This window comes from Lissotriton helveticus, chromosome 10, assembly GCF_964261635.1.
Source record: "Lissotriton helveticus chromosome 10, aLisHel1.1, whole genome shotgun sequence".
NCBI classification, from domain to species: Eukaryota; Metazoa; Chordata; class Amphibia; order Caudata; family Salamandridae; genus Lissotriton; species Lissotriton helveticus.
The window spans coordinates 1,110,570,637-1,110,596,692 of record NC_136071.1 but is presented as its reverse complement, the minus strand read 5'-3'; the positions used below and the strand labels follow the sequence as shown (position 1 = coordinate 1,110,596,692).

At 50.4% G+C, this 26,056-nt stretch overlaps 1 protein-coding gene and 1 pseudogene across 1 annotated transcript in view; both read right to left on the bottom strand.

Moving 5' to 3' along the window:
- Positions 1-26,056, bottom strand: part of CPNE4 (copine 4) — a 1,493,383-nt gene that overhangs the window by 133,122 nt on the left and 1,334,205 nt on the right. The window contains exon 14 of the mRNA XM_078663874.1: positions 23,653-23,786. Coding sequence (XP_078520000.1) covers positions 23,653-23,786 — 134 coding nt within the window. The remainder of the gene's footprint in view (positions 1-23,652; positions 23,787-26,056) is intronic.
- Positions 18,729-19,777, bottom strand: LOC144786496 (28S ribosomal RNA; annotated as a pseudogene).

The following is a 26,056-nucleotide window of genomic DNA, read 5'->3' as shown; positions in this document are numbered from 1 at the left end:
ACGAGGGGCGTCTCAAATGTTGTTGACTGTTTTGTATTAGGGACAGCACCCCTGGGTGGAGTTAGAGCAGATGCCTGAGGACCCTTTAGAGAGCGGATGGGTAGGCAGAGAGGGGTCATGACTGGAGAACTATAGGTTTTCACCAAGAGACTAAGAGTGAGTGACTTCCCTTGGGGGTCATTCACTGCTGACACCTTTTGTTAGGTTGAGACTTGGTTAAGTAGGGATACCATCTAGAGCAGGGTAGGGACAGCCTAACCTGTGTGTTTTCCTCCAACTTAAATGAAGGAGAGATCTCAATATGCGTCAATGCTGATAGCTTTATTATTCTTAGAACTTGTGCTGGTAATTTCCGTTGCTCGTCTGAGGGCTTTCAGAGAGCACATGTATGTAGTTGGACCTGTGTATCTCGTGAATCTCATTCTGAGATGCCTGTATTTGCAGCTTATCCTAACCTTACAATAAACTTTTGAAAGCTAGAAGTTGTTTGTGATCTTTTGGAGCGGAGTCCTTTATTGGGTGAACTAACTTGGTAAGAGAGGCACTTTCTTCCTTCAATGACAGGCAACAAAGGTTCAGTCGACCAGATCGGGGTTTAGATCAATAGTGATAAGGTATCGATCAAAATCTCGCCCTTCCAGTTGGTAGCTATAGAGGATGGTTGCCTTCTTGAGGACGGTGACCTAGGCCAGGTTAGCTTACCCCAAGGCCCCTAGAGATCGATGATCGGAAGAACCGCCCGCCGAAGAAGATCCGGATGACGTGAGACAGAAAAAGCAGCAGTATCGGTCGAGAGTGAGTATAAAGGGTCATGCGTGTTAGATTGCGGTGTTTTTGTATTGTATCTATGTTGTAATGTCTGGCGGAGTTGAATGTCTGTAGAGTGACTGTGGAACAGGTTGTGAGCGCGCGCAACCGGTGGAAATCTTAAGTGCAAGGAGAGCTTAAGTGGTTCGGGTGTATCGGACACCCAGAGTAATTGTCAAATAGTGTGAAGGGGGTCATGAGGTACCATTGATCACCCGAAAGACCGAGATAGGGGGAACGTAAGAGTGAGTGCGTGAGTAACGGACGCTGGTCGGAGGTTACTGTGTGTGTAAGCAACCTATCAGAGAGACGATAGACATTTCGTCAGTTGTGTTGACAATTACATATAGACTGTGGACGTACAGTCGAGGGAAGTGACCGCTTGGTCGGAAGTAGTCATTTTTCGGTGTATGAATGGGACGCATGCATGACCGGGAGACGAGTTGAGAAAGGAGGGGTGCTGCTGCGAAGCGGAGAAAAGTGACGTCAGGAAGTGTCGCGCAGTGATTGGCTGACCGGAGAAAGACCGCGCTGTGATAGGCCAGCTAGCAAAGACGTCAGAAAGTGTCGAGCTGGGATTGGCCGACCGGAGAAAGACCGCGCTGCGATAGGCCAAGTTAGCAAAGCCGCGTTAGGATTGGTGGATTGTCATCAGGAAGTAAACAGAGTAGCGAGGCTGGATATTGTGCGCATAATTATGAAGTGTTTTAAATGGCTGAGAGCGGCGTTTAAAAAAGAGAAGCGGGGATCGGATGAAGGGGAAGAAGCCCCGCCGGAGGGTACGCCGGCTCGTTACATGGCAGTGAATGTTGGGCTGCATACGATCCTTTGGATATCAGAGTGGAGTAAGATTACGGAAGGAAATGAGGAACTGACGTTCCCGAAGTACGGGACGTTCAGATTAGAGGTGTTACATCGATTAAAATCAGTCATGACCTCAATGAGACCCTTGCCTAGACCGACCCAGTTTGAAGCCCTTGATGCATGGATTAGGGCAGCGCATGAAAAAAATATGAACAGACGACAGGAAAGGGTGAAACGATCGGTAAGGGCAGTGCAGGATGCCAGGTGGGATGCGGATGCTAAAAGATGGAGAGTGCATAACATGGAAGTAAATAAACTGTACCCAGTGTTAGAGGTGCCCGGAAATAAAAGCCCCCTAGAAGAAGATGATGAGAGCGAAACAGAGGACAGCCTGATAAACAGATTATTGACAGACAGGCCACCCCCGTATAATAGAGCAGGGGGAGAGGTCGAGCATAGTGAAAGAGAAAAGGGGGGCAATGCAGGGGAGCATAGACCGCTTCCCAGTACAGAGTGGGATCCTGAGGCAAAGAAAGAGCTGTCCCAGCCTAGTCAGGTGCAACAGGTAGTCGGGAGGTTTGTGGTACAGAGAGCGCCGGAAACGGAGTGCGCCACATCCTACGGATTACCAGCTGCACTGCAGGTACCTGTTACCATAGGTCCTATAGTATCGATATATGACCCAGAGAGAGCAAGAGGGGAAGAACGGGTACGGAAGGACGGAGAAAGAGCAGAGACGGCAAGGAGGAACGATACGATCAATTCCCCAAGTCAGATGCCGATACCCAGAGAGTGGAGCACCCCGATGCACACAGCAGGGGATCCAGGAGGGGATCCTGGGGGCCCTAGATGGCCAGTGGATCTGAGGGGATCTGGACGAAAATCCTTTCAAGAGCTAAATGAGTACATGAAGAAGTGGGATGAGGCAGTGGAGGCTCACAAGAGCATCATAGCTGCAGAAGCTGAAAGGGAAAGTCAGGACAGCAGAGCTCGGACTCACTGCGGGGCTGGGGAGAGCAGCCCGGAGTGGGACTGGAGAGAGAGAGATAGTAGGGGAGTCACCCATTGGGCCCGGAGTGGAGATAGAACGGACCTGGAAAACGGGGGCCCCGGGAGTGGAGGGGTGGCGCGCCCAATACTCAGTGAAGGGGAGAGGAAAACGCAAGAGTACAGAAACAGCTTTAAGTGTACCCACTGTGTGCCCGGCACCAGAGAACTGAATGGGAGTTGTGAGAGGTCGCACCATAGTCCCTGTGATGACGGAAACGAGCGCAGCCCAGGGAATATGGGGAACCAGGAAGGATCGTATCGGATACTGAGTGATACTAGGCAAAGGGAGAGTAGCGACCAGAGGGAAAATAACAGAGAGGCGTACGGTGAAAGGAGAGAAGCAGGAGAGAGTGGGGGTAACAGGCCCGTGTTCCATCACCTTCCAAGATCGGATGGCCGAGCATGGGACCTGGAGAGATGGGAGCAAGGGAGAGCACTCATTAACTCTCCCGAGCCCAAACGTAGAGCTCGGAGTTGGGATGGTAGGGAGACCAGTGAGCCCCCTTCGAAAGACATATTGCGAGCTGAGATAAAAGCTAAGAGACTCGATGTCGCCAGCTTAAGGTCAGACCTGGATGACATGATAGATGGTACCCTGCCTTTAGAAAGAATGGAAATGTATGAGCAGGATGAAATACTGTATATGGCAAAGGACATCACTCGAAAAGCGAGAGCAATCCATGAGAAGTTAGTCGAACTAGCAGGCAAATATATGGTGGACCTGTCAAGAACCAAAGCATTACAGGGTAACCACAGGCTACATTATACAGATCGAGACCTAGATGAGAGGAGAACGATCGGGCTGAAAATGCACATAAGGGAACTGATCACTGGAATAAGGACATGGAGGGCACTAGATAAGTGGGAAGAGAGGTGGTCCAAGAAAGGGACCGTCAGGAGGAGCACGCTTGGTACGACACCAGGAAGGCTGCAGGGAATAGAAGCATACCCTTTGCGTGAAGTCGCAAATGGGAATTATGTACATGTCCCTTGGAGTAGGGGAGATTTAGCTGCTTTTACCACCTCCTTCCCCAAATTGCGGGAAAGCCCAGTGGAGTGGTACAAGCAAGTTGAGAGATTTGTAAAAATCTCAAAGGTCCTATGGATAGATCTGAACACGCTGTTTGACATTGTAGTACCAGGAGATCTGTGGACAGCATGCAAGGTTAGCGCTGAGTGGCCCACAACGGAGCCGGAGAGAGATGCTAAGACTAATGGGCCGTCCGAGATTGTGATGGCAAAATTCGAGAGAGTGATGACTTGGCTGAAAGAGAAAGTGCCAATGCAAGACATAGATTGGGTCAAAATAGACCGAACCAGACAGGAACCCAAAGAGACAGTCCACGAATATTATGAGAGATTGCTGAAGGCGTTTAAACAGTATAGCGGCTTGGATGTAATGGATCCAAAAGACATAGGGCAATTTGTGTCCAAGTTCGTCCTGGGACTGAGACCGGATATTAGTTTAATGATTCAGCAACACTTGATTTGTTGGCAAAATAGACCCCTAGACGAAATACTGAGATATGCTAGGTACTGCTGTGATGAGATAGACTCCAAGGCTAAGAAACTAAAAGAAAAATTGATGGTGGTACAGATGCAGGCAGCAGGGAAGGGGGGACAGCAGCAACAGCAGCAAGGAACAGGTACAGGAGGAAAGAAGCAGTACAGTCAGAACAAGGGCAATGAGGAGAGTTCCACCTTTAGACCCAGAATAGACATAGCTGCCCTGAAGAAAACGACTAGGTGCCACCAGTGTAACGAGGTGGGGCATTGGAAACGCGAGTGTCCCTACAATGTAGAGATAGGAGAACAAGAGGAAGAGGAGGAAGAGGTCCAGAGAGCGCCTACGAGAGGGGTGACGCCATACCAGGGAAAGGTGCTAAAAGGGGGGGGGGCTCCTCCCCGAGCCCAGTTCCCGCAACCTCCCCGAGTAGGGAATATGGGTAAGACCTATAGACAGATGCCCCTGTTTGTAGAAGGAGAAGAGTGCTATTATGTGGACCCATTAACCGGACAGAGAGTGGAAAGAGAAGACTGCACCCTCGGGGCAGCCTTGGAGGTGGACCAGAGGGGACCCTATGTCGAAGCAGAAGTAGCAGGGTGCCCCACGACATTTCTGGTGGACACAGGAGCCACTAGATCCACGATCAGATCAGCTGCAGTTCCAGACCTGCCCATGTCTGGAGAGACCATACAAGTGGTGGGGGTCGCAAACAGGAGAATAACCAGCCAATTGACAGAACCGGTACAGGTGAAAATAGGGAAGTACAGCGATGAGCACCAGTTTGTGGTTTGCGATTCAAGTCCTGTGTGTCTGCTAGGCAGAGACCTGTTGTGTAAATTGAATTGTACAATATACTGTACACCTCAGGGAGTGGAGGTATTGACCAATGATGATGACGCAGACTTCAAAGTTGCAAACTCAAGAATATGCGTGGAGCTGTACCCTACTTTGACAGTAGATGAGCTCCCCTGGGACTTGAGAGAGACAGTGGCACCAGAAGTATGGGACTTCACTGGGGAAGAGATTGGATTGGTCAAAGGGGTGGACCCAGTGAAAATTGTAGTGAAACCGCATGCTGAGTTCCCAAGAACACCCCAATATAAATTGACTCCAGAAACGATTGCAGGCATAAAACCCGTGATCGAGTCCATGATTAAACAGGGAATACTGAAAGAAATCGTGGGTAGTCCATGCAACTCCCCGATTATGGGTCTGCAGAAACCAAATGGGAAATTCCGGATAGTACAGGACCTTCGAAAGATTATTAACATAGTCGTTTCGTGTTGTCCAGTGGTACCGAATCCATCAGTGATACTGTTTCAGATTCCATTCCAAGCTGAGTGGTTCACTGTGATTGATCTTTGTCAGGCTTTCTTTTCGATCCCTCTGGACGAAGAAAGCCATTTTCTTTTCGCATTTAAGCTGGAAGGTCGCGTCCTAACATGGTGTCGTATTCCTCAGGGGTATACAGAGAGCCCATCGATCTTTAACCAGCTTTTGAAGAAAAATCTTGAAAGTCTAGTGCTGCCCCAGAAGTCAGTTCTGGTCCAGTACATAGACGACCTCCTCGTGGCGTCAGAAACAGAAGAAGCTTGCAGGGAGGACTCCATTGCTTTGTTAAATCACCTAGCTGCCAATGGGCACAAGGTGTCCCCGGGAAAGTTGCAGTACTGCCTGACAGAAGTGCAGTACTTGGGACACAGAATAGAGAAAGGCAAACGAAAGGTGTCACCAGACAGGATAGAGGCGATCATGAAAATGAATGCGCCTAAGACACAGAGAGAGGTCAGGATGTTCTTAGGGATGGTGGGTTATTGCCGACAGTGGATCGCGAACTTTTCACTGAAAGCAAAGCCCTTGCAAAAACTGACGCATAAGGAGGTGAGCGATCCGGTACCATGGGACAAAGACTGTTTGATGGCATTCCTACAGCTGCGAGAGGACCTGTGTCGTGCTCCGGCATTGGGAATGCCTGATTACAATAAACCATTTTTGCTTTACTGTTGTGAGAGAGAAGGTTGCGCGTTGTCTGTGTTAGTCCAAATCCATGGGAATGCCCGTAGACCAGTTGCTTATTTCTCGGCTACTTTAGACCCAGTAGCCGCAGCGTTGCCCGGATGTCTCAAATCCGTTGCTGCAACGGGTGTCAGCATTGAGAGATGTGAAAATATCGTCATGGGGCACCCGTTAGAGGTGTGCGTGCCCCATTCTGTTGAACTGTTGATGACCAGGACCAAAACACAGCATCTGACCAACAGCAGGCTCACGCGCTATGAGCAAGTTATTCTTGCTGCAGAGAATGTGACCCTCAGGAGATGCTCTGTTTTGAACCCTGCCACCTTGATGCCACTCCCAAATGATATCGAGGATGATGATGAATGTACAGACCATGACTGCCTCGATGTGACTGAACTATGCACCAAACCCAGACCCGACATCGTAGATGAGCCACTGACCGACCCAGACGAAATTTTCTTTGTCGATGGCTCATGTGTAAGAGACGAAGTTGGGCAGTTGAGAGCAGCTTACGCTGTTTGTACAATTACTGGAGTTGTGGAAGCTGGGTGCCTGGAAGGAGTACACTCCGCTCAGGTAGCCGAGATTATTGCCTTGACACGTGCTTGCTTGGCAAGCAATCAAATTCGAGTCACCATATACACCGACAGCCAATATGGTTATGGGGTGGTTCATGATTACGGGCAGTTATGGTCTCAAAGAGGGTTCATGACCTCTTCAGGCTCTCCCATTCGCAATGGAGAGTTTGTGCGCCTGTTGTTAGAGGCGTTGCAATGTCCAGCAGGTATCGCAGTTGTAAAGTGCACCGCACATACCAGAAATGAGGACTTCGTCTCGAAAGGCAATAGATATGCCGACGAAGTCGCGCGGTATTGCGCGGAACAAGGGTACTCTTTCACAGAGGTGGAAGTGGGTGGAATAAATGTAAGGACTGAATTAGCCATGATATTGGAAACTGTTGATACTTGGGACGAACTGGCAAACATGCAAGAAAATGCTCCTGATTTTGAAAAAGAAACATGGGAAAAGGCAGGATGTGTAGTGGGTGAGTCCCATTTTTGGGTCTCAGCAGACGGCAGAGCAGTGTTGCCCAATGAGATGGTGAGCCCAATGGCCAGACACATACATGGTCCCGTACACCTAGGGAGAGACGCTATGCTAAGAGTGTTTAGACAGACCTGGTACAATCCTAAGTTTAGAATAGCAGCAGAAGCAGTGTGCCAGCGTTGTGTGACCTGTCAGCAGCTGAACGTAGGGAAAAGAACACCAGTTGCACTGAGTCACATAGGAAGGTCTGGAGGTCCATTCAATCGAATGCAGATAGATTTCATTGAAATGCCGAGGTGCAACCGCCTCCGCTATGTCCTGGTGGTTGTTTGTGTATTCTCCAGATGGGTTGAGGCATACCCTACACGTAGGTGCGACACCCTCACAGTGGCCAAGTTACTGCTTAGGGAACTCATTCCGCGCTTCGGGGTGCCGGCCTCTTTGGAATCAGATAGGGGAACGCATTTCAACAGCGAGCTTGTGAAGATGATTTGTGCGGCTCTGAACATAGATCAGAAATTGCATTGCAGTTACCGACCAGAAGCCTCAGGAATTGTGGAGCAGATCAATGGCACGATCAAAGCCAGAATTGCAAAAGTGTGTTCCTCAACGACCCTGAGTTGGCCTGACGCCCTGCCATTGGTCCTCATGAGCCTTCGTAGTACCCCAGACAGAAGAACAGGGTTGTCACCACATGAGGTGTTAATGGGGAGAGCAATGAGGCTGCCATCTGTCCCAACTACTGCACTGTTAAATATCACAGATGATATGATCCTGGACTATTGTAAGGGGCTGTCTGACGCCATTCATTCTGTGTCCCTTCAGGTGCAGGCTGCCGAGGTTCCATCGTGCCAGGGCCCGTGCCATGACCTGTACCCTGGGGACTGGGTCCTGGTGAAAAAACATGTGAGAAGAAGCTGCTTGGATGTTCGTTGGCGTGGGCCCTTCCAGATCATCCTGATCGCGAATACGGCTGTGAAGGTGGGAGGCCTGCCCAATTGGATCCACGCGTCACATACGCGAAGGGTTCCAGCACCTCGGGAAGAAACAGCTCCTCTCTCGGATAGACGTTCAGCAGAGGACCGAGAAGCCATAGAGGGGGCTAGCCAAGCTGTAGAGGTGCCAGCGGAAGCAGGGAACGAGTCTGACCAAGCTGAGGACGGTCAGTACAACAGCGAAACAGACGACGCTACAGAAGGAGAAAGTAGCTGGGAGTACGAGTCAGACACTGACAGGTCTGACAGAGAGCGAGAACAGACAAGAAGGAGAAGGAGTAGAAGGGCACGTGGAGAAGCTAATTGGCCGCAAAGAAGGAGCTCTAGCCTGAGGTCAACTCCAGAGATAACCCTTCCTCCGATATCAGAAGACTCAGACCCGGAAGAAGGTGCTCAGGGCGCTGAAGCACCGGACCGAAGAAGGTCAAGAAGAGTGCGTGTGCCTAGCAGAAGATACTCCACACCTGAGTGGACATATCTGGCGACAAATGTCTTTGAAACAGGAGACAGGGAGGATTCGAGCGGTGGTGGTGTCCAGTTCTGAGCCCATCGTCACCGTGGAAATACGACTGTTGGTACCCGGAGTCGAACAAGAAGGGTCACTAACATTCATGCTCCCCAGACCTCCCCGCCTCAGCAAGTTAAAACACATGTTTCTCTCAGAATTGCAATTCCCCGACTTTGGTACAACGATAACAGCCCATGAAGAGCACAATCTTCGTTTGGAAATACTGAACTTTGCTATCGAAGCTGCAGGCACAAACTTGATAGTAGATGCTTAAAGGACTTTGTAAATAAAGCGAGCAGAAAAAAGAAGATTACCTAGCGCCCAGGAAGCAGAGAATATTAGGGAACTTCCCTTGAGTTGATGGAGAAGGGCTAGGGTTGTCTTTATTGAACTATTAAAGGACTTTTGCGAAGAAGGTTGTCAGCTTCCAGTTGTGTGGATTCTAAAGACAAAAGGAGTAAAAAGAGACTGTAAAGGAACGAGAAGAAAGGAACTTTGTGCCAAGATAAGAGAGAGCTATATTGTCTGACGAAATGGAAGCCGGCACCCAGAACCGCAGAGCTAAATGTATAATAGGTACACTAATAGTAGGAGTGATAATATTAATAGCTTTAGTGGTAACAATTTCTTATGTAAAGGGACATGAGGAAGAGGCGAAGGTAACTGATGTGAAATCTGTAGAAACGCTTACACCCACTGTTGCTGGTGAGAAAAGGGAAAACACTCAAGAGAAAGCGTTATTAGCTGCAGAAGCCCGCAGGTTACACGTAGATGAGTCCCAAGGAGACTTTAGGTCAAATGCTTATGCTAAACTCTTATATGAATACGTGGATGCCATGGAGGTTAAGGACTGTTACGTCTGCATGCAGTTGCCGGCGTCTGTAGATGAAGGCATTAGATATCATCACCTCCCGCTGACATATGGCATTACATGTAGCTTACTGCTTAGTATATTTTATGGGAGAGATAGTTTTGAATACTATTTCTCCAACTATGATTCAGTGTTGCCAGAAGTCCCAAATTATAAGCAGATGAACAAATGGGACTACTGGAAGAGTGAAGACAGACTGGCCAAGTTCTTCATTCCTTGGATTACCTTAGATACTTCACATGCCCGTAGAAATAACCTGACATGCAAAGTGTCAGAAGTCGAGAAGAAGTTCATAGGGCAGGTGGATGATCGTTACAGGAGACAAAAGATTTTGAAAAAATCAGGACAATGGAAAACAGATTGGACCGAGGAAGAGAAGGCACACAAGAGAAAGGGTAGTAGTGGTCCAATAGCTTTAGATAAGACGCAGAAAGGAAAGCTATGTCTTCACCGAGCCAAAACGTATTACGAAAATGTATACGTGGGAGAAGTCAGCTGTGAACATGCTTTCAATATAGAGTATCATAGAGGGCAAGACATCATCGAGGGGAAGGAGAGATATAGGAGATGCAGAAATGGTTGGAGATGTCTTTGGAGCTATGTTCCCTCTTTTGGGACTAATCCTTAATGATGTTAAAATTAGACGACTGGCAACAGTCGTCGACAGGTTGTCTGCCAGCACTGCTCAGTCCTTAATGCTGGTAGAGGGAGAGATGCAATCGATAAGGGCTATGGTTCTTCAGAACCGTCTTGCGTTAGACGTCCTACTAGCAAAAGAGGGCGGAGTCTGTAAGGCTTTGAAGGTCCAGGAATGTTGTACCTACATTCCAGACAATTCAAAGCCCCTTGAGAAAGTTATTAGGAACATAACTGATATTCACAAGGAGATCGAAGACTTGAGTAGAGAAAATGTCTGGGAAAAGGTGGGCCACGGAATGAGTGAAGTTGGAGGGTGGATCTCCACCTTAGGCAAAAGCTTTGTGTGGTATATACTAAAACCTATCATCATAATATTGATCTGTGGGATCATATTGTGGGGATTGGTGAGGGTATTCAAATGGTACAGAGCAAGAAGGTCAGAAAGGGCCCAAAGAGAGCAGCTGCAGAGATTGGCTGCCATACAAGATAATCAGTACAGGAGTCTGAGGGCTCTGGAAACGCAGAGACAAGTTATGCTAGCAATAACTGCAGTTTAAATGTTAGTGATGACCCCGAGAGGTCATCAAAGGGGGGAACTGAGAGAGCGCAAACTGACCTAAATGTATGAGTGCATCACACTTACCCGTAGTAAGCACAAATCATGAGGAGAAATGCAATGAGTGCTAGTAGTATCTGCAATTATATTCTGAATGTATAGCTAATGTAGAGATTTAAGTAGAAGTGGAACTAATACAGAAATGTGTGACACTATATGATTTTATTAGATGTGATTATTCCTGAATCCATGTCGTGTAGCTGCTAAAATGTAAGATGGCATGTGGTTAAACGCAGAATGTGGTAGGCCTCAGGGCCAGAGCTAGAAGGGAAGGGGAAGGTGTTTCTTTTCACGACATAGATTGAACTAATGTTTTGATCATTGCATTAATGGGCCATGATTTATAGATGTGTTTACTGAATAATAGAATAAGAGTATTAACATGCTTTAATTAATGAAGAAGTTGAATGCTATAATCATTATGAGAAATGTTGTAGGCCTGAAATGTTTTAACATTGATTTACACGTACATGTCTGGGCCGAGAAATGTTGCGAACCTTGTTGGAAGTCTATGAGAGTTGGGATCTTGGCTGCAGATGTCTGTCTGCAAGAGAAAAGGGAGGATCCGATTATTAATAATATGAATAGAGGTCTGTTCAGTAGACGGCCCAGACATGGAGGAGGGTTCCGGAATGTTTAAGGGGTATCAGCGGGCCGGATAAGAGTCTGAGAAGCAAGGTCAACTCCAACGTATGAGGCCCAATACAAAGCAGCATGGAAAAAGCCAGAAGCTACACCACGTGAGGGGCGTCTCACGAGGGGCGTCTCAAATGTTGTTGACTGTTTTGTATTAGGGACAGCACCCCTGGGTGGAGTTAGAGCAGATGCCTGAGGACCCTTTAGAGAGCGGATGGGTAGGCAGAGAGGGGTCATGACTGGAGAACTATAGGTTTTCACCAAGAGACTAAGAGTGAGTGACTTCCCTTGGGGGTCATTCACTGCTGACACCTTTTGTTAGGTTGAGACTTGGTTAAGTAGGGATACCATCTAGAGCAGGGTAGGGACAGCCTAACCTGTGTGTTTTCCTCCAACTTAAATGAAGGAGAGATCTCAATATGCGTCAATGCTGATAGCTTTATTATTCTTAGAACTTGTGCTGGTAATTTCCGTTGCTCGTCTGAGGGCTTTCAGAGAGCACATGTATGTAGTTGGACCTGTGTATCTCGTGAATCTCATTCTGAGATGCCTGTATTTGCAGCTTATCCTAACCTTACAATAAACTTTTGAAAGCTAGAAGTTGTTTGTGATCTTTTGGAGCGGAGTCCTTTATTGGGTGAACTAACTTGGTAAGAGAGGCACTTTCTTCCTTCAATGACAGGCAACAAAGGTTCAGTCGACCAGATCGGGGTTTAGATCAATAGTGATAAGGTATCGATCAAAATCTCGCCCTTCCACTGGTTACCTTCTTGCTTCTGAAAAGAGAATCGTATTGGTAAATTAATCCTGCCTGATGAACGACCGACTAGATCAATCCTTATTCTGGAGCGACCATATGTCAAAGTTGGATGCAATCAATAGATACAGTCAGAGAATCCTTTAAAAGGAGGGACATGTGACACAGTCACAAAGAGCCCAGGTGTCAGGCACAGTGCATTTTATTTAGCACCATGTGTGAAATTGTCACATTGACTAACCCAAACCGAAAATATCGGACATGGGCAACACCCACACTTAGCAGTCACTATCTTACGTTTTCAACGTTGCAGCAATGAGAGCGTCATTTTTATGGGCTGTTTGGCAGCGGAGCTGTCGCCGGACAATTATGTGAGCATCACTGGAGAGGGGCTTTGGTCCGCCCAGTTGTTGGTAGCTAGGAGTACATGTTTTGATTGGGCAGAAGTTGTGTACTTCTACAAAAAAGTGCTTTTTAAAACTGGAACTTGCAGCGGGGATCAGACTGCCCTGACACATCGGCAGCCCAGCAAAAGTCCTGACACACGGGCAGCGCAGAACCAGATCTGATTCACAAGAAGCCCAGCACTTGCCATGACACGTGAACAGTCCAAAAACATGCCTGACCCATGAGCAGCTAAACTCTGAAACTTCAGCAGCCCAGCACCAGCAATGACACATGAACAGTCCAGACCCATGCCTGACCCATGAGCAGCGCAGCCCTAACACACCAGCAGCCCAGCTCCAGCAATTACACATGAACAGTCCAGAACCAAGCCTGACCCATGAGCAGATCAGCCCTAACACACCAGCAGCCCAGCACCAGTAATGACACATGAACAGTTCAGAACCATGCCTGAGCCATGAACAGCGCAGCCCTAACACACCAGCAGCCCAGCACCAGTAATGACACATGAACAGTTCAGAACCATGCCTGAGCCATGAACAGTGCAGCCCTAACACACCAGCAGCCCAGCACCAGCAATGACACATGAACAGTTCAGAAACATGCCTGACCCATGAGCAGCGCAGCTCTAACACACCAGCAGCCCAGCACCAGCAATGACACATGAACAGTCCAGAAACATGCCTGACCCATGAGCAGCGCAGCTCTAACACACCAGCAGCCCAGCACCAGCAATGACACATGAACAGTCCAGAAACATGCCTGACCCATGAGCAGCGCAGCTCTAACACACCAGCAGCCCAGCGCCAGCAATGACACATGAACAGTCCAGAAACATGCCTGACCCGTGAGCAGCGCAGCTCTAACACACCAGCAGCCCAGCACCAGCAATGACACATGAACAGTCCAGAAACATGCCTGACCCGTGAGCAGCGCAGCTCTAACACACCAGCAGCCCAGCACCAGCAATGACACATGAACAGTCCAGAACCATGCCTGACCCGTGAGCAGCTCAGCCCTAACACACCAGCAGCCCAGCACCAGCAATGACACATGAACAGTCCAGAACCATGCCTGAGCCATGAGCAGCGCAGCCCTAACACACCAGCAGCCCAGCACCAGTAATGACACATGAACAGTTCAGAACCATGCCTGAGCCATGAACAGCGCAGCCCTAACACACCAGCAGCCCAGCACCAGCAATGACACATGAACAGTCCAGAAACATGCCTGACCCATGAGCAGCGCAGCTCTAACACACCAGCAGCCCAGCACCAGCAATGACACATGAACAGTCCAGAAACATGCCTGACCCATGAGCAGCGCAGCTCTAACACACCAGCAGCCCAGCACCAGTAATGACACATGAACAGTCCAGAACTATGCCTGAGCCATGAGCAGCGCAGCTCTAACACACCAGCAGCCCAGCACCAGCAATTACACATGTTCAGAACCATGCCTATACCATGAACAGCGCAGCCCTAACACACCAGCAGCCCAGCACCAGTAATGACACATGAACAGTTCAGAACCAAGCCTGAGCCATGAGCAGCGCAGCCCTAACACACCAGCAGCCCAGCACCAGTAATGACACATGAACAGTTCAGAACCATGCCTGAGCCATGAACAGCGCAGCCCTAACACACCAGCAGCCCAGCACCAGTAATGACACATGAACAGTCCAGAACCATGCCTGAGCCATGAGCAGCGCAGCCCTAACACACCAGCAGCCCAGCACCAGTAATGACACATGAACAGTTCAGAACCATGCCTGAGCCATGAACAGCGCAGCCCTAACACACCAGCAGCCCAGCACCAGTAATGACACATGAACAGTCCAGAACTATGCCTGAGCAATGAGCAGTGCAGCTCTAACACACCAGCAGCCCAGCACCAGCAATTACACATGAACAGTCCAGAACCATGCCTGAGCCATGAGCAGCTCAGCCCTAACACACCAGCAGCCCAGCACCAGCAATTACACATGAACAGTCCAGAACCATGCCTGAGCCATGAGCAGCGCAGCCCTAACACACCAGCAGCCCAGCACCAGTAATGACACATGAACAGTTCAGAACCATGCCTGAGACATGAACAGTGCAGCCCTAACACACCAGCAGCCCAGCACCAGTAATGACACATGAACAGTCCAGAAACATGCCTGACCCATGAGCAGCGCAGCTCTAACACACCAGCAGCCCAGCACCAGCAATGACACATGAACAGTCCAGAAACATGCCTGACCTATGAGCAGTGTAGCTCTAACACACCAGCAGCCCAGCACCAGCAATGACACATGAACAGTCCAGAACCATGCCTGACCCGTGAGCAGCGCAGCTCTAACACACCAGCAGCCCAGCACCAGCAATGACACATGAACAGTCAAGAACCATGCCTGACCCGTGAGCAGCTCAGCCCTAACACACCAGCAGCCCAGCACCAGCAATGACACATGATCAGTCCAGAACCATGCCTGACCCGTGAGCAGCTCAGCCCTAACACACCAGCAGCCCAGCACCAGCAATGACACATGAACAGTCAAGAACCATGCCTGACCCGTGAGCAGCGCAGCCCTAACACACCAGCAGCCCAGCACCAGCAATGACACATGAACAGTCCAGAACCATGCCTGAGCCATGAGCAGCGCAGCCCTAACACACCAGCAGCCCAGCACCAGTAATGACACATGAACAGTCCAGAAACATGCCTGAGCCATGAGCAGCGCAGCCCTAACACACCAGCAGCCCAGCACCAGTAATGACACATGAACAGTTCAGAACCATGCCTGAGCCATGAACAGCGCAGCCCTAACACACCAGCAGCCCAGCACCAGTAATGACACATGAACAGTCCAGAACTATGCCTGAGCAATGAGCAGCGCAGCTCTAACACACCAGCAGCCCAGCACCAGCAATTACACATGAACAGTCCAGAACCATGCCTGACCCGTGAGCAGCTCAGCCCTAACACACCAGCAGCCCAGCACCAGCAATTACACATGAACAGTCCAGAACCATGCCTGAGCCATGAGCAGCGCAGCCCTAACACACCAGCAGCCCAGCACCAGTAATGACACATGAACAGTTCAGAACCATGCCTGAGACATGAACAGTGCAGCCCTAACACACCAGCAGCCCAGCACCAGTAATGACACATAAACAGTCCAGAAACATGCCTGACCCATGAGCAGCGCAGCTCTAACACACCAGCAGCCCAGCACCAGCAATGACACATGAACAGTCCAGAAACATGCCTGACCTATGAGCAGTGTAGCTCTAACACACCAGCTGCCCAGCACCAGCAATGACACATGAACAGTCCAGAACCATGCCTGACCCGTGAGCAGCGCAGCTCTAACACACCAGCAGCCCAGCACCAGCAATGACACATGAACAGTCAAGAACCATGCCTGACCCGTGAGCAGCTCAGCCCTAACACACCAGCAGCCCAGCACCAGCAATGACACATGATCAGTCCAGAACCATGCCTGACCCGTGAGCAGCTCAGCCCTAACACACCAGCAGCCCAGCACCAGCAATGACACATGAACAGTCAAGAACCATGCCTGACCCGTGAGCAGCGCAGCCCTAACACACCAGCAGCCCAGCACCAGCAATGACACATGAACAGTCCAGAACCATGCCTGAGCCATGAGCAGCGCAGCCCTAACACACCAGCAGCCCAGCACCAGTAATGACACATGAACAGTCCAGAAACATGCCTGACCCATGAGCAGCGCAGCTCTAACACACCAGCAGCCCAGCACCAGCAATTACACATGAACAGTCCAGAACCATGCTTGAGCCATGAGCAGCTCAGTCACAACACATCACCAGCCCAGCTCCAGCCCTGACACATGAGCAGGCAGGCTCCAAACAGGGCCCAGATCATTTTGGGCCAGACACTTAAAAACCATCTTCTTGAGAGCTCCCAAAAACTGGAAATCCTTTCTGTCCCTTACTCTTCACACTGGTCATGCTCTTACAAAATTTGAGTTCTCTTTACATTTCTGGGCAGTTTTCCACCAATGTAAGAATCCTGTAACCCTTTCAACCTGATGGGATTTTCTATTTATAATTGTGTATTTGTATGTTGTCCCCTTTGTTTGCTGTTAATTACCCTCATATGTAAGCCCTTAATCACTTGGTTAAATTCACAATTAAAAGCAAGGCAATATCTTGACCATCCATGGCTGAACATAAGTTATGTTAAGTGAGCTTATAAGGTGCATGTGACTAACTCCCGAAAGGAGTATCTTGGCGCTCCATGGAACAAAAAGGATAGGTAAACATTCAGAAGAGCCAGGTTTTCAGCATCCTCCAAAATCAGAACAAGATCGAATATGCAGAGGAAGGCTGTGCCAATGATAAGGGGCTAGGTAGGAAAAGGAACAACCTCCAAACCTGAGCAAGGACTTAACAAGTGTTTATCCTGAGGCCACAGATTTCTAGTCGGACAATACCGACTAAGCTTAGCTCGTCGGTAGGAGGGGCCATTCTCCACCAAGGATCTTAGGATAGGAGCTTCAACAATGTGTGCTGTCCTACTGGTAATCAGTGCAATGGTCTCATGGTGGGTACAGGAGGGGAGCCATGAGGACGTTTACAGACAAGACAAGCTGCCGTATTTTTTACCACCTGTAATTTGGAAAGAAAGGTCTAGTTGGCCACTACCAGCAGATCATTTCCATAATCCAGGCGACTCATAATGAGGGCCTGGATCAAAGTTCTCTTAGACCTCATTGGAAGCCACTGGAACATTTCTTTAAGCAACCGCAAAGTGCCATAGATAAGCCATGAATAACCAATGTTTATTGATGACCATAAAACACACGGTAAAAGATAATAAATGAAAATGAATGAGATGAAGCTGCAACATGCAGAGTAATATACTGGTCATCAGCATAACCTATTTACTAGGAGCAGAGAACTCCGCTCCGCCAGCGGAGTGTGCAGAGATTTGCCTACTCGGTGCTCCACTGAGAACGTGGAGTATCGGGCAAAACTCCTAATACTCAGCGGAGCGGGGTTAGCCAGCCACCCCCCCCGCCCGGTCCCTGCTTCTGAACCCAAACAGGTCGGGTGAGCCTGCCCTGGCCCCTGATGGACCCCGTCCCCAGCACCCGGACCCTCGGCTGGCTTGCAGGACAGGGGGCTTCCGCTTCCCAGGGCCTGCCGGCCAGAGCTCAAGCCCCAGGCCCAGCTTCCAAAACCTAGCCAGGCCAGGGAGAACCTCCCCGGGCCCCGATGGAACCCGGTCCCCAACGCAGGGTTCCTCGGCTGGCTTGTAGGACGGGGGGGATCTCGCACCCCAGGGCCTGCTGGACCGAGTTCAAGCCCCGGGCCTGGTCCCTGCTGCCAAACCCAGCCAGGACAGGAGAGACTCCCCGGGCCCCGATGGACCCAGGTCCCCAGCACCCGGACCCTCGGCTGGCTTGCAAAACCGGGGGGCTCCCGCACCCCCGGGCCTGCCGGACAGAGCTCAAGCCCGGGGCCCGGTCCCCGCTTCCGACCCCAGCCAGGCTGGGAAGAGCCTCCCAGTGCCCCGGAGGACCCCCTTGTCCTCAGCACCCGGACCCTCGGCTGGCTTGCAGGACCGGGGGGCTACCGCACCCCAGGGCCTGCCAGACGGAGCTCAAGCCCCAGGCCTGCTACTGAACCCAGCCAGGCCAGGGTCTACCAGCCCGCAGGGCCATCTGGCCGCGCAGCCAGGCGACCAGATGGCCCGGGATGACCCAGCGCCCAGATGGCCTGAGACAGCCGAACCCAGTCGCCCTTGCAGTCCGACGATGGCGAGGGTGGCCAGGAGCTCCGAAGCCACTGCTCGGGAGTCTCCTTTCCCAGGCCTGCTCACCGCACTGTTCGACTTGTGTGGGAGCAGTGGGAAGGGGAGCCGGCGGTCCCAGGAACATCTGGTCACCCTGCTGACCCGCAAGGAATGGTGGCCCCGTCCCCGCACCCCAGTGGGGCAGGGACAGGAGGGGGAGGCCCCTCCGAGTCCTTCCCAACGGCCCTGCGGCAGAGGGACCCACCCCTAGGTTTGGTGGAGGAGGGCATCGGCGGGCGCCAACGCACGGAGAGGCTCCGAGGATGACTTTCAATAGATCAGATTGAGGTAGCTCCTCTACTACTTACGAAACCCTGACCCAGAATCAGGTTGTCTACGAATGATTTAGCACTGGGTGCCCCACGAACATGCGGTGCACTAAGGGCGAAGGAGGTGGCCCCCTTCCATCAGCGCTCCGGTCCCCAAGCAAGCTGCTCTGTGCACCGGCCTCCCGAAAGAGGCCGGCTATCCCAGGCTCCATGGCACTGCGTTATCGTTACAGTTTAGGGGGGATTCTGACTTAGAGGCATTCAATCATAATCCCATAGTTGGTTGCTTCGCCTTCGCCCCGCTGGCTTCTCAGCCAAGCAGATACACCAAATGTCTGCACCTGCGGTTCCTCTCGTACTGAACAGGATTACTATTGCAACAACACATCATCAGTAGGGTAAACTAACCTGTCTCATGACGACCTAAACCCAGCTCATGTTCCCTATTAGTGGGTGAACAATCCAACGCTCAGTGAATTCTGCTTCACAATGATAGGAAGATCCGACATCGAAGGATCAAAACGCAATATCGCTATGAACGCTTGGCCGCCACAAGCCAGTTATCCGTGTGGTAACTTTTCTGACACCTCCTGCTTGAAACCCAAAAAGTCAGAAGGATTCTGAGGCCCCGCTTTTCCGGTCTGTATTCATACTGAAAATCTGAAAATATTGAAAATCGAGATCTAGCGAGCTTTTGCCCTTCTGCTCTGAGGGAGGTTTATGTCCTCCCTGAGCTCGCCTTAGGACACCTGCGTTATCGTTTGAAGGTTTACCGCCTTAGTCAAACTCCCCACCTGCCACGGTCCCCAGAGCAGGTCGTGCCTGGCAGGCCCCGTGAGCTTGGAGCCAGAAGCGAGAGCCCCACAGGGCTCACCGCGCCTCACAGGGTAACTGAAAAAACAGTAAGAGTAGTGGTATTTCACCGGCGGCCCGAGGGCCTCCCACTTATCCTACACCTCCCATGTCTCTTCACAGTGCCAGACTAGAGTCAAGCTCAACGGACCTTCTTTCCGCGCTGATTCTGCCAAGCCTGTTCCCTTGGCTGTGGTTGCCCTAGATAGTAGGTAGGGGCAGTGAGAATCTTGTTCATCCATTCCTGCGCGTCACTAATTAGATGACGAGGCATTTTGCTATTTCTGTCCCACCACGTGGCTGGGGTTGAAACTGGGGGGGCGTCCTGGCCCGTCTGGCTGCCAGCTGAGGACCGCTAGGCAGAGAGGGGTTCTGGCGTACCCTGCCCTTAGTAATACGGAGGAAGGGTACCCCCCCTTACTGGTAATCCATGCGCACAGCCAGGCTGAGGGGGCTCAAGGCGCTGATGCGCCCGACCTCTCGGAGCCCTGGCTGGAATCGCGGAGACAAACAAGCCCTCATTGGGACTTCCAGGGCAGCTCGGCCATCTGGTCACCCCATTGGAAAGCATTTCGCGCGACCAGATGGCCGAGGGGAAAGGCGCAACCAGATGATTGGGCCCGAAGGATGCCAATCTGTCCGCCTGAGCCTTTGTAGGAGAGCTCCAGTCTGCCCTTTGGAGGGCTCGGGGGCTCGGATGGGGGTCCCTGACGGACCTCCAACCCAGGGTCCCCCAGGCACATTGACAGGCAGGTGAAGCAAGAGGGAGGCCCACCCGAGCCCGACGGACCCCTGTCCTGGGACCATGGTAGAGTAGGGGGACGGAGTCCAGTCCCCTGGGCCCGGCCAGGGGTACCGGGCCGGCACACACAGGGGAGGCCTCCCCAAGGTCTGCTTCCTGGGTGCCCTGCCATGCGGCAGGCCCGAGGACGGTCACCCTCCACCCCAGGACCACCAAGGGCCCCTGCCAGAGATCCTGAACCCAAGCCGAACTGGGGGACGCCCAACGGGCCCGGGCACATGGCGGAGTGGAGGATGGAGCCCAGTGTAGGGAGTGCCCGGTCAGTGCTCTCTGGCCTGAACACCCAAAGGAGTACCCCCCCGGGCCTGATGGAGCCCGTCCTAGGCACTTTGGTTGGAGGACGGAGACCCGGACAGGGGAGGGAGGTTTTTGCCCTGCCCTAGCCCATCTGGTCGCCGGCTGAGAGCCCCCAGCCCGCAAGGGGTTCGGTGTACTCTGTCCCCAGTAATCCGGAGGAAGGGTACCAGCTTTTCTGGTAACCCATGCGCACCAAGTGACAGAGGGGACCCAAGGCGCGGACGCGATTGACCTCCCGGAGCCCTGGCTGGGATCGGGGAGGCAAACAAGCCTTCATCAGGACTTCCAGGACAGCCCGGCCATCTGGTCGCCCCATTGGAAAGCATTGCGCGCGACCAGATGGCCAAGGGGGAAAACGTGCAACCAGATGGCCGGACCCGAACAACGCCCATCAGCCCTCCCTCTGCCTTGAAGGAAGGGCTCCTGCCAGCCCTTGGAGGGCTTGGTTGCTCTGCTTCCCGGGGGCTAATCATAGCCCTTTGCTGGGTCTGAGGCACGGGGCTGCGAGGGGGGCCCCCGACGGAACTCTGACCCGGGGCACGCAGGCATGTTGACATGCAGGCGAAGCAGGGGAGCCTGTCTTGGCCTGATTGACCCCCGTGACGGGCACCCGGACCCTCGGCTGGCTGTAGGATGTGGGCTCCCGAACCACAGGGTCCGCCGCAGTCCTGGCCCAGGTACCGGTCCCCACTTCTGAACCCAGCCAGGCCAGGGAGGGGGGAGCCTCCCCGGACACCAAGGACCCCGTCCCGGGCAGACGGACCCTTGGCAGGACTCAAGATGGGGGCTCCCGCACCCCAGTCCCTGCTCGAAGCCCAGGCCCCTGCTTCTCAACCCAGCCAGGCCGGGGGGATCTGGTAGCCTGCCTGGGCATGAGGAACCCCTGTCCCGGGCACATGGACCCTCTGCTGGCCAAAGGATGTGGGCTTCTGCACCCCTGGGCCCACCGGAGCCCAGGCCCCCGGCCCTGCTTCTGTGGAGTCGGGTGGCGGAGCGGAGGGAAGTTCCACTGAGTTTTTTCATAACTCCGTGGAACTCCGCGTAGTGGCACTACGCCAGCTCCGCCCAGGGTTAATATTTACACCTTTATGTATTCCATGCAAATTAATTTAAAAGCATTCATTCTGTGCCTTATTTATTTGAATAACGTGGAGAATTGAGGTTATGCAGCAGATCATGTGAGACTGTATGTATTCTCATTCGCCCTTGTCACAAGTCTTGCATTGATGTCTGACCCTAACATGGTCACCAATTGTTTTTTATTTTTCAGCTCCGGGCTGTCATCTTGTGGGCAAGGCAGTCATAACAATGTTGACTAATAGGGCCACATGTATCAAAAACCCATTTCACATTCCCTAAATAGCGAATTTAAGAAATTAACTATTTAAGGACATCAAAATGGTATATAAGAAAATAGCGATTAGCTAATAGCGAGTCCTACAGAGTCACAATTGCAAATAGTTAATCTCTATTAGGTAATATCGCTCAATTCGTTCCTATGGGCCTAAAGGCCCATAGGCCCATAGGTGTGAATAGTTTTGCATTACCTAATTTATGATTACCCAAGAATGCAGGAGCCTCATTGAACAAGTACATTTTTATCCACACCATAGTTTTAATTCACGGACCTCATTGATACAAGGCCATTTTTTACCAACTCCATAGCTTTAACCTACAAACCATTTTCCTCCAAAGACATCAAACATATGTTGGATCGCTGAAGCAGCATCCTCATCAGGCTGGAAGCATAAAATGCAGGAAGGTGTCAAGAAGCCAAGTCGTATCTTGCTACAGTCCTAGGATCTGGAACTCAGTCAGATATGGCAAGCTTCCACACTCCTGCCATATGGAAGGAACTGAAGACCCTGCCCCTCTAGCAAAACCTCATTCGTGAATAAACTTACTGATGATTAAACTCAGCTAGTAATTTCATTTGTCCTGCATACATTGTCTTCCTCATTCCCCATCTTTTCACCTCCACTGTGCTCTTCTTAATAACCCATCCTTTAAAATCAGTGGTGGCTCCTCCGCTAAGGCGGAGGAGCGTCGCCCCACTGCCAGGAGCAGCAAAGAAAGGAGAAAATAAAATGATATTAACGGAATGTTATTATCATTTTATTTTTTCCTCTTGCTGCAGCAGTGCATGGGGGGGGGGGGGCAGAGTTGCAGGGGAGGAGTGGTGGAACACTCCTGTGCGCAGTGACTGTTTGTTCTGCCATCTCAGCCGCCCAAAACAGGCATGTGCACTCCCCTGTTCTCCATACAGGCTGCATTACAGCCTGCATGGAGAACATGCCCACCCCTCCAGCCTTTGGCTGAGTGCTGTGTCACGGCGCTCAGACCAATCACAACGCTGCATTGCAGCATTGTGATTGGCTTAGGGGTAGGAAGCTGGCTGCCAGCTTCCTGTTCCGACCAGGAGTCAGACACAGGGAGAGAAGATGCGGGACCCGGCGGTGGAGGTGGCAAGGTAAGTTTTATATTTTATTAAAAAGCAAGTTGCGAGCTCCCCCACCCCTGCGCCCTCCCCCCACCTACGAGCGGTGCTGGCCGCCCCTGTTTATGATGTGCTCTATCTTTCTAGCTAGGTTTGCACTAAATAAACCCTCCATATATACATTCATAAATGTTTATACTGCAGTTCCAAATTTTGACTAAATCAGCTAATGGACAGCTAAAAGTGGCAATGGGTAACTGTGTTCATCAGTCTTGTATCTGCACAGTGCCATGAATCCTAGTTCTCAAATTCATGTGCCAGCCTGGTCAACAAACTGAACATGCATCCACCAAGCACAGATACTCCACAGTCTGGATTCACCATTTCATTTGGTAAAAGCTTTGTCTTCCTAATCCATTCCTGGTCCATGCATGTGGATGCAATCTGCTTTAAATGATCTGAAACAAAGGACAATGCCCCATACCAAGCTGGGAGAGGCCCCTGTCCTTACCGTTGATTCTTTCGTGTTAGTCTCCTCTGAAGCGGACTTGGCTACCTTCTGAATGATTGGTGCAATGTTTGTTGGACCATAAAGTTGCAGCTTTGGAAGACAGTTCTGATAGGCTTCAACAACTCCTTGAATTCCTTGAGAAAGATAGAAGAACACAGATACAGTACATTGAAGCAGATTTCATTTACAAAGCTGCATACATCACCACTTCTCACATTGCCCTGATATTGTCATTGTGCCTCACATTTCAGACTACACACTGACATTTATCACCAACAGATCAGAGGTAACTAGTGTGATATTAGACACTATTTGAGCCCCTCCATGTCAACATAGGTTTGACTCATTGACCCACTCATCCATAGGACTTCAACAGCCTCCTACTTACTGTTGATGGGGCAGGGAATGGGAATGAGGGGAAACTACTGAAAATAAAGATGACCATAAGAGTTCACTGCCTTCATGGCCCCTGAGACAAGAGGTCAGAAGCAATGTGGCAGCTATGCCAATGGGCAAGCAAGTGGTAGCAGCTTCAACCTCTGGTTACTCCATGTGATGTTCATTTAACAGCATCTCAGTTTAATTGTCTGTGGTTGTCAATATTCTCACTAATTACCATTTCTTTTCCCATGCTGACCTTCCTTGTCAACTTCAATGTCAAAGAGGGTCTATCTGCAAAACTGTCTGCTCTTTGACTTAAGAAATCCAAGCTTGCTTGTGGGTTTTACAAGCAAGTCTTGGTGCATGAACCGTGGCTCGTGCTAACAGTCTTTAACAGAGGTATAAACAATAGTTACTGGGCTGTGAGATCTTCTGACATCTGGCTCTTGAGGCTCCTGGAGACATGACTAATTAGTGCAAGGGTTTGTGGAGTTGTGACAGCTTGTCTCATCCCCCTGACCCCAATTAAATCAGCAGAACAACATCATTGAGTGCCCTTGATTTCATTGTTGGCTTCTTTGAATTGGACTTGCTCTTTGCCCAGACTAATCACTGACTTTGCTAACTTTGAAATGATTAGGAGTTTTCCAATTGTTACTACAATATGCTAAGGAACAACTATGGCCGCCTGCATGCAGCGCATTACAAGTCAACGAGAGCCTGCCCCATGCCAAGTCGTCCGATTATCAGTATTTGATCGATTTACAAACAGTGAATACAAGCTGGAATCATGTACACAGTCAGAATGTGAGCATATAAACCAGTAGACAGGCATTGAGCACTCCTGTCTTAACACATCACATTATAAAGCATGGAGTACCAAAACTAGCTCTTGTCATTGGTCAGACAGGTTGATGTAATCACACAGCAGAGTGCTTAAATAAACCAATAACACTTAGAAAAGAATAGGGATGTTATGGAGTGGATGAGCATCTTTGTAGCTATCCGGTTGATTCTGGTGTGTTGTTTTCGGCTTCCCTGTAGTCTAGTGGAGGCAGTCACTAGTGTGGTAGGGATCATGCTGTCAGTGCTATTGTAGAGAAGGGATGTTAGCAATCTAATTGTCTTCAAGCTATCACTAATGTGATAGCAATTTGACTGTTTGTGGCCTGTGTGATATGAGAGTAAGTGTGTCTGTACTGTCATGGGTGTCAGTGTCAAGTGCAGGTCTTCTTAGCATTGATGACAGATGTTTCTTGACATGAACAAGAGGGCTGCTTTCTAATTCTAGTCAACAGTTGAAAACAGGAGTGAGAGAATGTAACTGATAATCAGTCTTAAGAAAACGTCAGTTCCTTGAAAAGAAAAAATGGGAAGCAGAAAAAAAAACCTTTAAGGTAACCAGGCACATCAACACAGGAAGGTAACAGAAGATCAGAAGAAAGAAGGAAAGTACCAGGATCACTGGCAGCTAACTGGAGAGAGAAACCAGTAGAAGAATGGTGATGCAAGGTGTCCAGTGCCCTGTTCATTGCCCATTTATACGCTAAGCAAGAAGAATTATCGGAAACAGGAAATTGTTGAGCAGGGAATTATACTCCACCGTGATAGACTGGGCTTCACATCCAACAAATGGTGATATTGTCAGTGTACTTCCAGACATGGATCCCAGCTTTATAAGGAAAAAGGATTTGGGTTCTTTTGTAGCAAAGAATGGAAAGTTCTAAAAAGGGCAAGGTAATTCATCCACTGTTCCTATACTGACCCTCGATGTCAAATGATCTAAAATGCCAACACAAAGCAAGGAAAACATCTGAAGGTAATGCAATTATCATACCCACCCTTGTATTGTAGCTTTGGGAGCAGTGTGCTAGGCAACTTGCTGTCAGGTGTTGTAGGACTAAAAGTCTTGATGTAAGGCAAAAATATACATTGTCAGTCGTGGACTAGCGTTCTGCTTCTCAGTAGTGCAGTGGGCATCAAGCAGGCATTAGTGTGGTGGGGGACGGGAATCATGAGATCA